This window comes from Oryzias latipes, chromosome 10, assembly GCF_002234675.1.
Source record: "Oryzias latipes chromosome 10, ASM223467v1".
NCBI lineage: Eukaryota > Metazoa > Chordata > Actinopteri > Beloniformes > Adrianichthyidae > Oryzias > Oryzias latipes.
The window spans coordinates 14,315,727-14,330,184 of NC_019868.2; the positions used below are offsets into that span (position 1 = coordinate 14,315,727).

The window sequence follows — 14,458 nt, forward strand, 5'->3', positions numbered from 1 at the left end:
TCAAAATTGTTGAAAAATCTCAAATGAGGTAAACAAAAGATTTTTGTAAGGAACATTCTTCTTTTTTTATTAAGGAATATTCTTTTACATGAGTTAAAAGTAAATTTTCACACAAAATGTCAGCACTCGCATTTACCAAAAAGATGGATTTAATCAGATGGTTTCCATCCTACTTGTTTGTCTGTCTGAACTTATTCAGTTTTATCTTGTATTGTCTTGTATTGTCATACATTCTTCTGGAATGCATTGTTGTCAATGTTACTGATTTCTAAGATTTATTTCTCTAGGATGTCAATGTTTTCCTTTATTCTGAAAATCAGTTTCTCTACATCAGTACATTGTCCTCAAAAGTTACCAACTTGCTTGTATTCCACCTACGGTATTCTTGCTCTAAAAGGTGGACTAATGACCTGATTCAGGTGATTTCACATTCTAGGTGAGTACACACGAACAGCAGTTGGCAGGTAAAACTGGAAAACAATTTATGCTCTTTCTGTTGAGGGTTATATTGGGAGCCCTGCTCTAGAGTTTCACCATCTCTCCATTTCTGGAATTACACAAGTTGAATTGTTTGATATTCTCACTCCATACGTTCACTGCATTTAAGTAGTCTGTTTGTGTAGCATGTTTGTCTTTGATTGCATTTAAAGTTTATAAAAATTTAAACTAAGGGTAATTGCATTTCTGATTTATAGCACCTTTTTTAGTTTGGAATGTTTGGTTAAATTAGATGTTTAATGGTGGAAGGACACATAAAACACCAATAACTGAATAAAACAAATTCAGCTTTGTGTGTTGAACAGTTTTCGTCTACTTTTAGGCTCTCTAGCAGGATATAAGCTAAAGTAACTCTCAGTATTTGAGCTTGATGACAAATTTCAAGGTTGACTGGCTTCTGCCTCCTTCTGAGAACATTAAAGGGGCTTGTTAGTTATACGCTGCCCCTGTAAAACCTCCGGTTTTCCAAATAACATTCCTGATTTTCAGTAGACTGTAAACTTTGAGATGTAGTGCCTGGTTGCCATCTTGAAAACACGTGGCTCCATGAGAATTTGACGAAAATTATCAGTTTGAAAAATAAAGCTATATACAACTTATGATAAAACAAAAAATAAAAACACTCATAGGATGCAAGAGAACTAGTTTATTTGTGCAAAATTGGGTTGAATTAGTTTTGTCAGAAAACTCAGTGGCACACATGCAGTGGTTTACATGCATCAAGCTTCTGCTGAATGTTGGATCCAGATGTGTGAAGAAAAAAAGATCCACAGTTTCCTGTTTTGTGGATAAGAAAACCCAGTGAAACCATCTGTTATGCTCCACAGCTGTTTTCACCTGGGTAAACCTGATATTCAGTGATAATAGACAAGTTTCAACACGTCAGAAATGGTGGCAAGATTGACAGTTTACCAAACACTTTCAGATTTAGGATCGCATTCCAGTACTCGCTTAGTCACATCTGACTCACTGTTCATAAAACTGGTTTCCCCCAACTATAAAGAACATTTAGATGTTTTGGTGCTTGTTTGAAAATGTATCGGCTGAATCTTTACCCAGTTGTTGATTTCAAAAAGCATCTGTTTATAGTTCTTTCTTTCCATGAAATCTCCCTTTGCCTAAGTCTTCCTGGTTCCATGAATGGGAATGACACAGTAATGTTATCATGCCAGCAAGAAGGAGGGAGTGGTGAGGGGAGCTTTGGGAGTGTCAGAGGAAAGCAGGAGGTTGTTGAGCTATACACAGAAGTCTTTTTTGTCTATTTTATCCTTTTGAAGGCTCCTCTTTTAAATTGATTAAATCATGCTCCACCCTTTTCTTGTTGTATTTTCTCCTATCTCTTTGCATTCCCACAGGGAGAACCTTTCTTACACAACAGTAACAGTGCGGCTCATTGTGAGCCAACTTCAGCCTAAAAATAACGTCAAAGTCACAAGCTGCGTTGTACATGCTTTAGTGTTTTACAGGCGATATATTTTCTATGTACTGTATATTGCATCCAGCCCAAGATTCTTGTTTCCCATCATCCTTTTATAAAAGATGAAAGTTTTTGAGAGTACGGGTTGCCTTGGCAACAGTCTCTGTCGTGTTCATGGAGTTTAAATGCTTGGCGATGTGTGTGTGTGTAGATAAAGATGGCAGCATCTGTGATCTGAGTGTTTCAGTTCTCTTGTTGGCACATTATTTATTCAATAGTCTGCAGAAAGACTGGAAGGTCAGTGGGCCACAATTTGTTCCCACAAGAGATTAGAGGAGCACAAAATGTGAAAAAGTGTTATTGTAGCAGCACCACACAGTGGAAACGTCTGCTTTAAGATGGGAAAGGGGTGTAGAAATCACAGAATTAAATCCTTCTCAATTACCATACGTTAATTTGACAATTATCATCAGTTATGAAGAAGTAATGGACACAAAATAGTGTATATTTAAGTTCCTCTAACTATTCACTGGTACATGTTATTTTCAGAAAAGTGTAAAATATTTAAAGACAAATTCAGTGACAACTTTTGTGATTTTATTATGATGCTGGTGTGGATATTCTTTGGCATGAGGGTAAACAAAACATCTGTATTTGAGAATGTCTCTCTTTATTATAAGCATTTATATGCTCAAGCTGGATAACATTTTAGGCATAAATGTACTTGGCGCATCACTGCTCTCTCTATTAAACATTTCATGTGGTGCTGCTGCACAAACAAAAATAAATAAAAGAAACACGTCAGTACATGTCAGTCCCAAGAAAGGAAACTTACAGTAAATCTGTCTGCCCATATTTAGAATAATTAAGGCCATACTCTTCATTTATTTTAGATATCTTAAAATTAAAATGACTTTTCTTGCTCACCCTCTCATTGAGCGTCTTAAGTAAGCCTCCTTAAGTTTAAGTATTTTACATCAGAGGTGGCAGTTCATCAGACCATTAAAAAATTCCTTGTCCTGGACCTTGGGCTGTTACAGATGGAAGCAGCTCCACTATCCTCTGTTTCTGGGAATTTGCATTCATTTGCCAAATAAAACTACACTAATATTTAAATTACAGTGTTGCCACCAAAGCAGTACAGATTGCTGTACGTGAGCAAAAACGAGGACCCTATAAAAGCATGTGCATGAACAAGAGTTCAATGAGGTTCTATCACCAAAAAAAACAAACTAGTTATTTGATGTATTTACTTGTTCTCCTAGTGGAATAGAATGGCCATGAATGACGACAAATTACGAAAAAACCAGAGAAAATTCTAAGACCAAAGTGTAAAATTAAAATCTCAAAATAGCCTTTTTTCTCCAAGATGTGGTGTGCCATATGGCATCAGCACAGAATGTTGTGCAGTGTTCTGTGTAACCTAGTTTCTAACACTGACTCACCTTTTTTCCATTTTTCTCTCTGCTTGACTCCCTCTTTCCCTTACAGAAAGCCCCAGCATCTGCTAGCAGTGATGTAAACACGGTGATGAAGAGCCTCGTTGGGAGGAGGAGCACTGACTGACTCTCTTCCCCATTTCACCACACATTGCAGTCCATGTCTGTCCTTATAGGACCGCAAGAGTGCTATGTCATCCACCACGCCCCCTTCGGCCCAGCCCCCTAAGAAGGGAAGGAAGCTGGAGAAATCTGAGGTGATGGCTGAAACAGCCCAGGCTACTAATGAGGAGCTTCGGAGCAAACTCATGGACATCCAGATTGAGATGCAGCAGGAAAGGAGCAAGGTGGGATGAGAAGGAAGCAGGCAAAACACAGCAGCCTGTTGAAGAATCGAGAGAGGGATGGAGGGAACCTCCTTTCATTTTCAGCTCAAAAGCAATCACACTTTTAAGCAAACTATATTTGTTAAAAACACGGCTGAAGATGATGTATTCTCCTTCACTTCTACAGTTTGTCTGTAGTCTGTCAGTGCCAAAATGAAATATATCATGAGTTAAAGTTTTACAAAAGGCTGCTCAATACAAAAGGATAAGAATCTATCTAATCAAAACATTTTCTTTAGTTTATGCTTTCAAAAAGCAGTGACCTTACAAATGTATTTCTTTAACTAACTGTTAGATAACTCATTCCAGCTGTTAATACAATTCTTTACCATAACTGTGACTGCTTTAACGCCTATTAACAGGCTAACTGTAAAGCTAAGTAGTCTGCTTTTACACAGTCAAAGCACCTATTCTTTAATATTTAAACTCCTTATCTAGAGTTACAGTGAGTTCAAACACTGCAGCCTTACAGAGTCACCATAAGTACTTCTAAAATGAAGGAAGAGAAAGTTCTGATGTAATCATTCCCAGGTAAACTGAAAGTTTTTGTAGCTACAAAAAGAGGCTTTGTGTTTGCTCTGCAGTTTGGATAAAACTATGCAGATTGCTTTGAAATTAAAGAAAAAAAAGGAGTTAAAAATGGAGAGAAAGGAGTCCATGGCCACCGGTTGGAGCAAAAACCATGCGTTTTTAAAATTATGTTTTTAATTATACATCATTTTAAAATTCAGTATACTGTGCTAAAATCCCGTCAGCTGCAATGTGGGCTTCGATGTAGCATTTAGCTGTGTTGGGGTCTTTTATCAGCAATCAGTGCAACTCTATAAATTGATATATTTCTCACAAAATTGTATATTGTAGGTTTTCCTCTGTATGGATTTTTAAGATTTTTTACCAGAGACAAGACTTACTGTATTTGAGGAAGCCCTGAATTTAACAATGTTACAATAGAGTATAATGCTATATGGACATTAGAGATGTTAGATGGTTAATGGCAGCAACTGTCCGTGGAATAACACCATCACTTGGCCAGTGCTCTCCCTCCTTCTATTTTTAACTCAATGATGAAACGGAAGACTGACATGCTCTTACATTCTACTTCATCTTTATCAGTGAGATTGCTGAAATGTAAAATCAGTTTTACAAGCAGGACTTTGAAGGCTGCATACTTTTAGAAAATAGATAAAAGCCCTTAATAATAATTTTAAAACGCTGATGCTCTTTAACAAATGTTTGTTTCCCGTCTTGTTGTTTTACCAGGTTTGTAAGCTCCGTGAGCGTCTGCAGGAACAGAGGCAAGCTCGAGAGCTCGAGCAACACAAACACGCTGTAGCACTAACTGATCTGCGCGCCAAACTCCACGAAGAAAAGCTGCGTGAGATAGCTGCCACCCGGGAGGCCCTGGCCAGGCAACATGAATTTGAGCTGGCCAGGGCCATCAAGATTCGGGATGCAGAGGTGCAGAGGCTGCAGGGTTTAGTAAATGCACTGAGAGATGGAGCAGCTGACAAGCTCAAAAATGCACTTCTTCTGGAGGCTCGAGAGGAGGCCAGGAGAGCTTTTGATGGAGAAAGACTAAAGTTACAGCAAGAGGTTTGTGTCTTTACGTGTGTGGTCTCCTAGTATTTTCATAAAAACCTATACACTGAGAACAATCACAATACGAAATGTTTTTCTGACAGGCATTGTTTAAGTGTTTTGTGTTAGAAACAGATGGGTCAGAAATAGTTATGTTATAGGAAACTTTTCTTTAGCTCTGGTGTAACCACCTCAGTGCGGAAAACACAATGTGTGGAGGTAGGTTCATATTTGACCTTAAATACCTTTGTAAATATTCTGCGGGAAAAACAGGAAGCGGGGTGGAAAGGCCCGCTGCCAAGCCATTGTTTTTCCGTAAACTCCCATTTAAGCAGAGCTCCCTGCATTGCAGTATTTGTTTAAGATGACAAGTTCCAAGAATTGAATAATCTCAGATTTCTTTGAGTGTATAATTATTTGTATTTGATTGTTTTTTCTGTCATTTAGATACAAGAGCAGAAAATGGTCAGAAAGCAGGCTGAGGAGGCACTAGCTAACGCTCTTCAAGCCGATAAAGCCAAAGCAGCAGACCTGCGGACAGCCTACCAGCAGCACCAGGATGACGTGAATCGCATTAAACGTGACTGTGAGAAAGACATTCGTCGACTGGTAAGACCATGTGGACACTACAGACACAAACTTACTCTATATATTCATGTTTTTTTATTTTTGCTTATTTTGTTGACTTTAAACTGAAATAAACATTTTTAAAAGGATCATTCTAAGAATTAACCCAAGTTTAAGCACATTTTTGGATTAACTGATTGTTCAGCCAAGTAGGAGCCATACCTAAAAAAGAATTTGCATCAGTTAAAATCTTGGCATATTGTACTCAACAACATTTGTATTTTGTCCCTTTAGCAAACTGGCAGTAAAAGAAAAGTCAAATGTTCCGCCGATCAAACTGCTTTGGTTCTGGAGCAGTTGAGTGACTTAACCTTCAGTTTTTCAAGTTTTTAAATGAAGGTAAAAAATATGGCCAAAAAGAATTTATAGAATTAAAACAGCAAAAGCATCAATAGCAAACACTGTATCCTCAGAGTGTTTTGCTGTTAGTTAAAACATGTGTTTTAAAAAATGCATTAGCCAAAGAAATACTCAATTTGAATGTATGTTTTTTTGAAAAATAAAGTACAGTAAAGTTTATTAGGTTACTTATTATCAGAAATGTCTGCCTTTATATGTATGCTTCTATTGTGAAAGAGCTGATTGAAGAGAATGTGTTTGGTACGTTTTTAAAAACCAAACAGCACTGATGACACGTTCTGCTGCTAACAGCACACTGAATGTAGATTTTCTAGAGTTTTACAACCAAACTTTATGATTACTCTAGTCGGTCAGCTTGTCAAACCAGAGTTTTTTATAGTTTTATAATCCACATTTATCCTGAACATTTACTGAGGAAAATCTTTTTTCTCAGACATCTATTAACAATTGTTGTGCTTTTCTTCCAGCTGAGGTCTTATCTTAGCGCCTTTTTATGACTTTTAATGTTTAACTCTATCAGAATTATCTTTCCACTGTGACTCTTATCTGCAACAATAAAAGCCTGCACACCTGTGCTGCAATTAAATATTAACTGTTCAATTCAACAGATGTATAACACAAGCCAATGCTATCTTCCCAGTTATTACTGTCAGTGTTTCTATTTTACAGTCAAGGAATGTCTGAGCAAGGAAACCCAAAGAATAAAGCTTTGTTGACAAATGAAGAATGTGTTGTTCAGGAAATGCCAATGTTTAAGAACAAAACAGGGAAGTAGAAGAGGAAACAATGCTAGACTGATTGAGTGAAATCGTTGCAAGTATGAAGTGTCGTAGATTAAAAAGATTGTTTTTATTTTAAGATTTCTTAAAAAAAGGCTTATCTTTAAAAATATGTTCACATATTAACATTTAAAAAAGATATGTATTTATATTGAGTTAAATTATTTGTTAAATCCCCAAATTTCCTTAGTTTGTGATTCATTTTCAACAACTTGTTCTTAAGCAATTTGTTTCTAAATCAATTAACAATCTTGAACATTTCTGAGCATATTGGTGTTTTTCTAGATGGGACGTGCTTTCCTTTACTTAGTACACATTGTTTTTGTCTGTGTTTGTGGCAGATGGATGAGTTGAAGGCGAAAGACCGTGTGGTGTGTACTCTGGAGAGGGAGCTGGGGCAGCAAGCTGGCTATGCCCAAAAGCTCCAGCTCCAAAAAGAAGCCCTCGATGAGCAGCTGGGTCAGGTACGAGAGGCTGAGAGGCACAACTATGGCAGCCCCAAGAGAGAAGTGGTGCTCGGGCTGGGAGAAAACCCAGAACTCCTCAACCATCAGGTATGCTATGTAGACTGTTACATATGGCGCTTAAACTCTAAACACACCTTTGTGTTCATAAAATTAAAAACATAAACAGTTTTTTTTTTGCATTTTAGGAGTGAAACTTGAAAAATCAGTTACTTTTAGTAGCTTGTGCTACTTTACTTTGTCAACTTTATCCACTTAAATATATTAAGTATAAGGAGTTTCATGAGTTAGAGACTTCTACTTCAGACTCTTTAGTTTTAAAAAATTTTCATTTATACAATCTAATTTCTACATCAACCTAGTATTTACAAAAGCTTAATACTTGTTCCTTTATGTGCCGTTTTAATGCAATATATAGCTTTTGCTGCCCCTCAGTGGTGGTTTTTATATTTCAGGACAACTGAGTCAGTGTTGCAATGATATACATCTGTTGAACTGTACACTTGACTCAGATCTCATCCTGTAAGACTTCGGTGCTTGTTTCCCAATACCTTGCTGTGGCATGTTCTAATTGGCTGGACACATCGGTCATGAGGAGAGCAATGAAATCTGGGAAGCATGCAGACACACTGGCCCTTGAGGTCTGAAGTTAGAAATTTTCTGCTCATTAGGTTTTAAGGAAAAATCACAACACTGTGATTGTAAGAATTGAGTAGTTGCTGTACTTTTTTTTTTCTCTCGCAGCTCTTTATGGAATTAAACCTGCAACTTTGTTTAAGGGATATTAAGAGATGTCTCTCTTTGTACCTGGTGTACTGGAGATAAACTACCTACTATTTACTCATTCACATTCTAATAAAATTCATCTTTTGTTGAATTACCCTTCCCTTTTTTGTTCATCTCCACTACCTGCCTGCATGTTCGCCCGTTCTCAGTTTTTGTCTTCCTCTTCCTCCTCTCCCCTCCCCTCTGCTCAACAGGAGGCGGAGGAGCGTGACACAAGGAGGTTCCAGCTGAAGATCGCAGAGCTCCATTCAGTCATTAGGAAACTGGAGGACAGGAATGCACTGCTAGCAGATGAGAGGAATGAACTGGTGAGCAACACGTATGCATGGAGTAATCACGTGATTTTAATAAATGCACTGTCAACACAAAATGTAATAAAACATAGATTATAACATCAATAAAGTTAAATGACATCCTCCAAATCCAGTGAAGGTACGGATACAAACAAATTACACATTGTTAAGCTAACAATGTTAAGAAAGCTACATAGCTAGCATATCCCAATTCTGCCTGGCAGCAAGAAGCAACCCAGTTGCCAGCCTGAAATTCTTCCTTTCCCCTTCAGTGATCAGTCCCAAACTTAGAAAATCTGTTGTCACTTTTCTTATCTTTTTTTTCACCCTTATTTCTCTTTTTTCCACAAGACCTCACTATGGCCAGCAGCAGGTTGTACACTTTAGAAGTGGCTTGCTCTAATATCCAGCTGTCTTAGCGGAGAGCAAGCTGACTTTGCCACAAAACTTCTACACTCCTTTTACAGGCAACCCTGCCATTTCTGCAGGGTTCTCCCTGGAAATTGTGTGCTCTGTGACATAGGCATTGTTTTCTGACTCAGACCTGAAAGTAAGACTAATAATTTGAACTATGTGAAGGCATGCACTTCTAGTAATCTGGTAAAATGTGTACAGCTAATGTAGCCATAATGTAGTTTATCCTCCAAAAGAACCTTTGTTAAACTTAAGATGACAGTGTTTCATTCCTCTCTACAGTTAAAGCGGATGCGTGAAGCAGAGAGTCAGCTGAAGCCCATGTTTGAGAAAAATAAACGTCTGTCAAAGAAGAATGATGACCTCCTACAAACATTACAGCGCATGGAGGAAAAACTGAAGAACCTGAGCCGAGAGAATGCAGAGATGGTGAGATGTTACAGTTCAGTTACAAACATTCATTTAAGAGGCAATACAATACGTTTTCTAGTCTCAGAAAAAATTAAATTATGCAAGAAATAAAACCTCTACTCGCTTCTGGAAAAAATAAATTGTAAATTGGTCTTTGTCCATTGCTTAGAAGGAAAATGCCTCCACCTCTCGGCCCCCCTTACAGCAGCAATCCACCCACCCCCAACTGAAGCGGCCAAGCTCCCTGAGCGACCTTAGCCATGCCCATGAAGAACAGGAGCTGGAATTCATGAAGATGCAGATTGCTGAGCAACGAAGCATCATTGATGAGTTAACACAGGTCAGACTGTTATTCAGAGCACTCAATGTAAAGAGTCACTTTTTTCTGTGGTAACATTTTTCAACTCGGAGTACTCGATTTACCAGCCATTAAAATGTCATCACACTATCATCATCATGATTCATTGAAATAAAGGTTTATTATTTTTGAACTTTTGGTTTAGATTTTTTTAACCATGCACAAAAGTTTGACTCCAGTTATTTTTTCTATACATTTATATTATTCTCACATAGTTCTATTTACATAGTAATTTTAAAACTTTTTACTTTTTTACTGTTGTTAAATACTCTTTTTTTACAAGAGCTATATTCATTTATTGTCTTAGATTTGGGAAAACAAACTTAATCTAGCAGTGATGTGCAAATTTTGGGTTTCAAAAATATTTTTTTAAATACTTATGAAACTTATTAAATGTGCTAAGATGTTAGATTTGTTCTCAGAGTATAACGTGTATTTTAGGAAAGAGATCGACTGGTGATGAGCAGGAAAGTCAGGAAGAAGCCCTGCAAGCTGCTAAATGTAAGTCTCCATCATGAAACATCTGTTAATCTAGTCATGTGGAACCAAGCAACCACTCTGCCTGGGTCTGATGAATCCACAAGGAATTGGTGTTAAAGTGTTTGTGTTTAATTGGACTCAGCAGACATTGAGGACTCTCTGTGGATGCTCTACACTCCTACTAAACACATTCCCACAACATGTTGGAACAGGGTTTTTAATTTATTTTTTGTTTTAATCCTTAATTTCTTCAGTGTAGTAATTTTTTTTCTTGTGACGGCTCGTGTGTAGATGTGGTGAAAGTGGTTCAGAACATTTGTTTGGATTGGAAAAAGTGGTAATGTTTTTGGCAGGGGCATCAGGGGACAGGCTTGGTTGAGTGATGTTGCTAGGAGGAGGAGTTTGTGATTTCATGATGCATGCAATTCTCCTCCTTAATCTATGATTAAGCTCAAACAGCAAGAGTGTAGTTGCAGACAGCGACTTGGCTTTTACACCTTCACCTGGACAGATTTCTCTTTGTGGAATCTAAATTATATTTGGATTACCAACTCAATAACTACATCTGTTTTTTTCTGCTTGTATCAGTGACATAATTGTATTTTAAGCTAAAGCTTTATTGTCAGTTTTTGTCATTTGTGTGCGAGTCCAAGGAAATGTTGTTGGCCTGCAGTACACTTTGCAGATGAAGTGCTATGGTCAGCAAACTTGTAGGATTTCCGCTGAGCCTCTGTGTTTTAGTTTTTAAGCCATGAATGAATATGTTCTTCTTACGCTTTATTTTTCCTCCTTCATTTGCCTGTGTGCTTTAGTCTGTCTGTATTTTTCTGGTTGCCAGGAGATGACTTATAAACACGATGGTAAGGACACAGTGGGATAAAGGACAAAAATTATGTCTTGCACCAATGTGGTTGTGTGTGATTGAGATAAATAAAGTATTTTTTTTCATTTGTTCTCTCTTTTTTTTCTGTGCAGAGAAATGTTGTGGAGACATATTTTGGATTTGATGAGGAATCGGTGGACTCCGAGACCTCGTCTCTGACCTCCTACAACACCGACCTTACAGACCGCACCCCTGCCACTCCTGAGGAAGACTTGGAGGAGGCAAGAGTCTACATTAAAATTAATGATATTAGAAAACTATAAGAAAAATGGATAAAAGTTGCAAAGAAATTCATAATCAGACGACAGTATCTATTGACACAAGTAAAGTTTAAAGTCTGCGGCTCCTTGATTGCAGAATGTTTCCCGTGAGGAGTCGGAGCTTCGATTTCGTCAGCTCACCAGAGAATATCAGGCTCTTCAGCGGGCCTACGCCCTCTTGCAGGAGCAGAGCGGAGGCTCTCTTGATGCTGAGAGGGAAGCCAGGGTTGGTATCTTCCTTTTAATGCCAATGCTTACTTTGATCTAAAAGATAAATCAGACTTTCAAATGAAGACTTTAAATGAATCGTTTTTATCTAAATGGTGACTCATTCAGCTGCTTTTAGCTGGTTTGAGCTTAAACCCTTTAAATTAGTTTTTAATGCTGCACAACTCAATCAAAATCCATGTCATTTAAATTCATACTCAGAGAAACACCTCAGAGCTGCATCTGCCTGAAACAAGCAGAAGCAGATTTGCATTTCTGGGACCTCCTTCAGCTGATGCATTGTTCAGTCTGATTGGTTTGCCTCTTAACATCACCCACAGCTTACATGGAATAATTAAATAATGATGATTTCTCAGAGACAGCTGAAGTTGTTCAGCAATAACTCCTAGCTGATGAACTCACATCACACAAACTGTGAACTTTAGCTTTCGTGAAATGAGAACACGGTATCTTCAATGCAGAAAGGTCTGAAAACAGAATTTGAAAATATAATCAAAAATATTGCCCACTTGACTCATGCAAATGTTTCCTCCCACAGACACGTGAGCAGCTGCAGATGGAGCTCAGCAGCTGTCAGTCCAAGATCACTGATCTGGAGAAGGCCCTGGCTGAGAGGGGCCAGGTAAAAAAGCCTGGGGATGGGGAAAGGAGCTCTCTGATGCTGCTCATTTTGGCCCTATTGCATGTTTGTGTGGCTGCTCTGCTTCTGGAATATCTTTACACTGACCAGGTCCATCGCAGGATTTTATGATGTCACTTCCTGTGTGGCTGCATGCTTTGCTTCCCCTGCTGACTGTCACATCAGAGCACTTCGAGCTCCTGATTGAATAAAAATGTTTCTATTGCGTCAAAGAGCTACAGAACCTACTGTTTTCTGTCTTCGTTGTTTTGAAAGTTAAAAAGCAGAGCATCAATGCTTAAGCTTTGAACCTTTTTTTAACATAAGGACAGTTAAGGATGTCATTGTCTAACCTGTTCATGACTAAGAAAAAAGTTTGTTTATGGATAAATATTACATTTGTTATGAAAATGTATTTTTTCTGTTTAATTCATGTTGCATCTCTGTGTGATGCAGTCCTTTTGTTAGGATTATTTTCTGTTTTCATTTCAGATTGCTTGTTGTTTTTTATTACAGGCTATTGCTTTTGTTGCCCGTGCTGGCTGCTCTTTTGTGTTTTTCATGCTGGGGAAATATATATTTTTTCTGTGCTAAATTTGCATGCATCTTTCGGAATAATTTTAGATGATATCTGAACAGGAGTTGTGGCTTCCTGTCTTTTGCTACGGTCACATCGCTTTCTCTATCATATCATTTTGCTGCTTTAAAATTTTATTTTGCTGTTGTTGTGTTTGGTTTTGATGGCAGGACTCGAAGTGGGTGGAGGAGAAGCAATACTTGATCAGGGCTAACCAGGAACTGCATGAAAAGGTAGATTGTACAGCTTCTAGCTGCTTTATCATTAGCTGCCTTATTTTACACTGTTTATGTCCCATTAATGTCTATAACCATATGTTTGATTAAAGTTTAGAAAAAAAAAGTTATCACATTCTGTTTGTCTCTATTCTTCACTGTTAAGTTGCAAAAATGTTGCAATTCTTTTGCCATGTAAGATCTGCAAAACGCTTAATTTGCAGAAATGACTGTATTATAATAAAGAAACAGTTAGATTTTTAAAGAATGCTTTATTGGATTCTTTAAAAGCTTTTTCCGTGTAATGTTTAAAACTGGTCTTTGGTAAGGGCCGTGCTTTTTCCTTACGAATATAACATTAAACACTAAAAGCAATAATAAATAAATCTTCATTTGTTATGCTATGATATATTACTACTTTTTCTTCTATTAAAATTGTTTTAATAAAAATGTTAAAACTTAGCTTAAAATTTCTAAATGGTCAAATAAAGTGGTACAATACCATCATCAGCTTGCCTAAGTACTACATATAATGCAAATTCCTCAAGAGGTGGAATCTTTTTTATTTAAAGAAAATGATAACTTTCAAATTTATTTAAGTAATGTTTTATTCAGTACATAATATAGGCAGCTTAAATAATTTTATAACTGAGATATTTCACTCATTCGTAAAAAGAAATTCAGCTTGTTTAATTCTTTTTTAGTTCTCATTCTTCAAATGATAAAACATCCCAACTTTTCTAGAATTCAGGTTTGAGAAAAACAGTTGATAATCTAGATTTTACTGCAACTTTAATTAATGAACGATCCAAGACACATATATTGCATATCAATATACATACAGTTTTTATTGGAATTAAAATGACTCCAAAACATCTTTGAAACTGTTCATTTGATTCAATTCTAACAGTTTTGGGGTGTTTGTAGATCCATGTGTTGCAGCAGACAGAATCCAGTTTGCAAGCTGAGGTCCAGGACGCTCGGGACCAGAATGAGCTGCTGGAATTCCGAGTGCTGGAGCTTGAAGTAAGAGACTGTACCAACATCAAAGTTTTGCCAGGAGGCAACAACAGTCTGGACTCTAGGCTTACAACTTACATACAGTGACCATACATCTTTTGTTTTTGACTTGACACAAAGCAGTTCCTTGTTGTTCCCTTCTGTGTTTTCCTGTCTTGCATGGCAGCTGTGTGCAAACCCCATCACTGAACTGGATATTTTAAAATTAATATTGTTTTAGGATGAAAGTTCATTTTTTATAAGTAAATAAATATATATTTATGTTCACCATACATTTTGGACTCTTATTTTTTTTTTTGTGGTCATTTTTGCATGGTTGTCATTTTATTTTACTTGTTTTCAATTTGAAATTTTTTCAATACAGAA

General features: G+C 37.2%; 1 protein-coding gene across 3 annotated transcripts in view; it reads left to right on the forward strand.

Annotated features, from left to right (window-relative positions):
* Positions 1-14,458, forward strand: part of LOC101160741 (janus kinase and microtubule-interacting protein 1) — a 34,740-nt gene that overhangs the window by 4,426 nt on the left and 15,856 nt on the right. For 2 of the 3 annotated variants that reach the window (XM_020706552.2, XM_023959128.1), the window contains exons 2-14: positions 3,407-3,701; positions 5,001-5,333; positions 5,766-5,927; positions 7,426-7,638; positions 8,529-8,642; positions 9,324-9,470; positions 9,622-9,792; positions 10,252-10,311; positions 11,266-11,394; positions 11,531-11,659; positions 12,200-12,283; positions 13,028-13,090; positions 14,000-14,098. In XM_020706552.2, the coding sequence (XP_020562211.1) occupies positions 3,546-3,701; positions 5,001-5,333; positions 5,766-5,927; positions 7,426-7,638; positions 8,529-8,642; positions 9,324-9,470; positions 9,622-9,792; positions 10,252-10,311; positions 11,266-11,394; positions 11,531-11,659; positions 12,200-12,283; positions 13,028-13,090; positions 14,000-14,098 (1,860 nt within the window). In that variant the 5' untranslated portion in view covers positions 3,407-3,545. The remainder of the gene's footprint in view (positions 1-3,406; positions 3,702-5,000; positions 5,334-5,765; positions 5,928-7,425; positions 7,639-8,528; positions 8,643-9,323; positions 9,471-9,621; positions 9,793-10,251; positions 10,312-11,265; positions 11,395-11,530; positions 11,660-12,199; positions 12,284-13,027; positions 13,091-13,999; positions 14,099-14,458) is intronic. The other variant, XM_023959127.1, reaches the window with a different exon arrangement.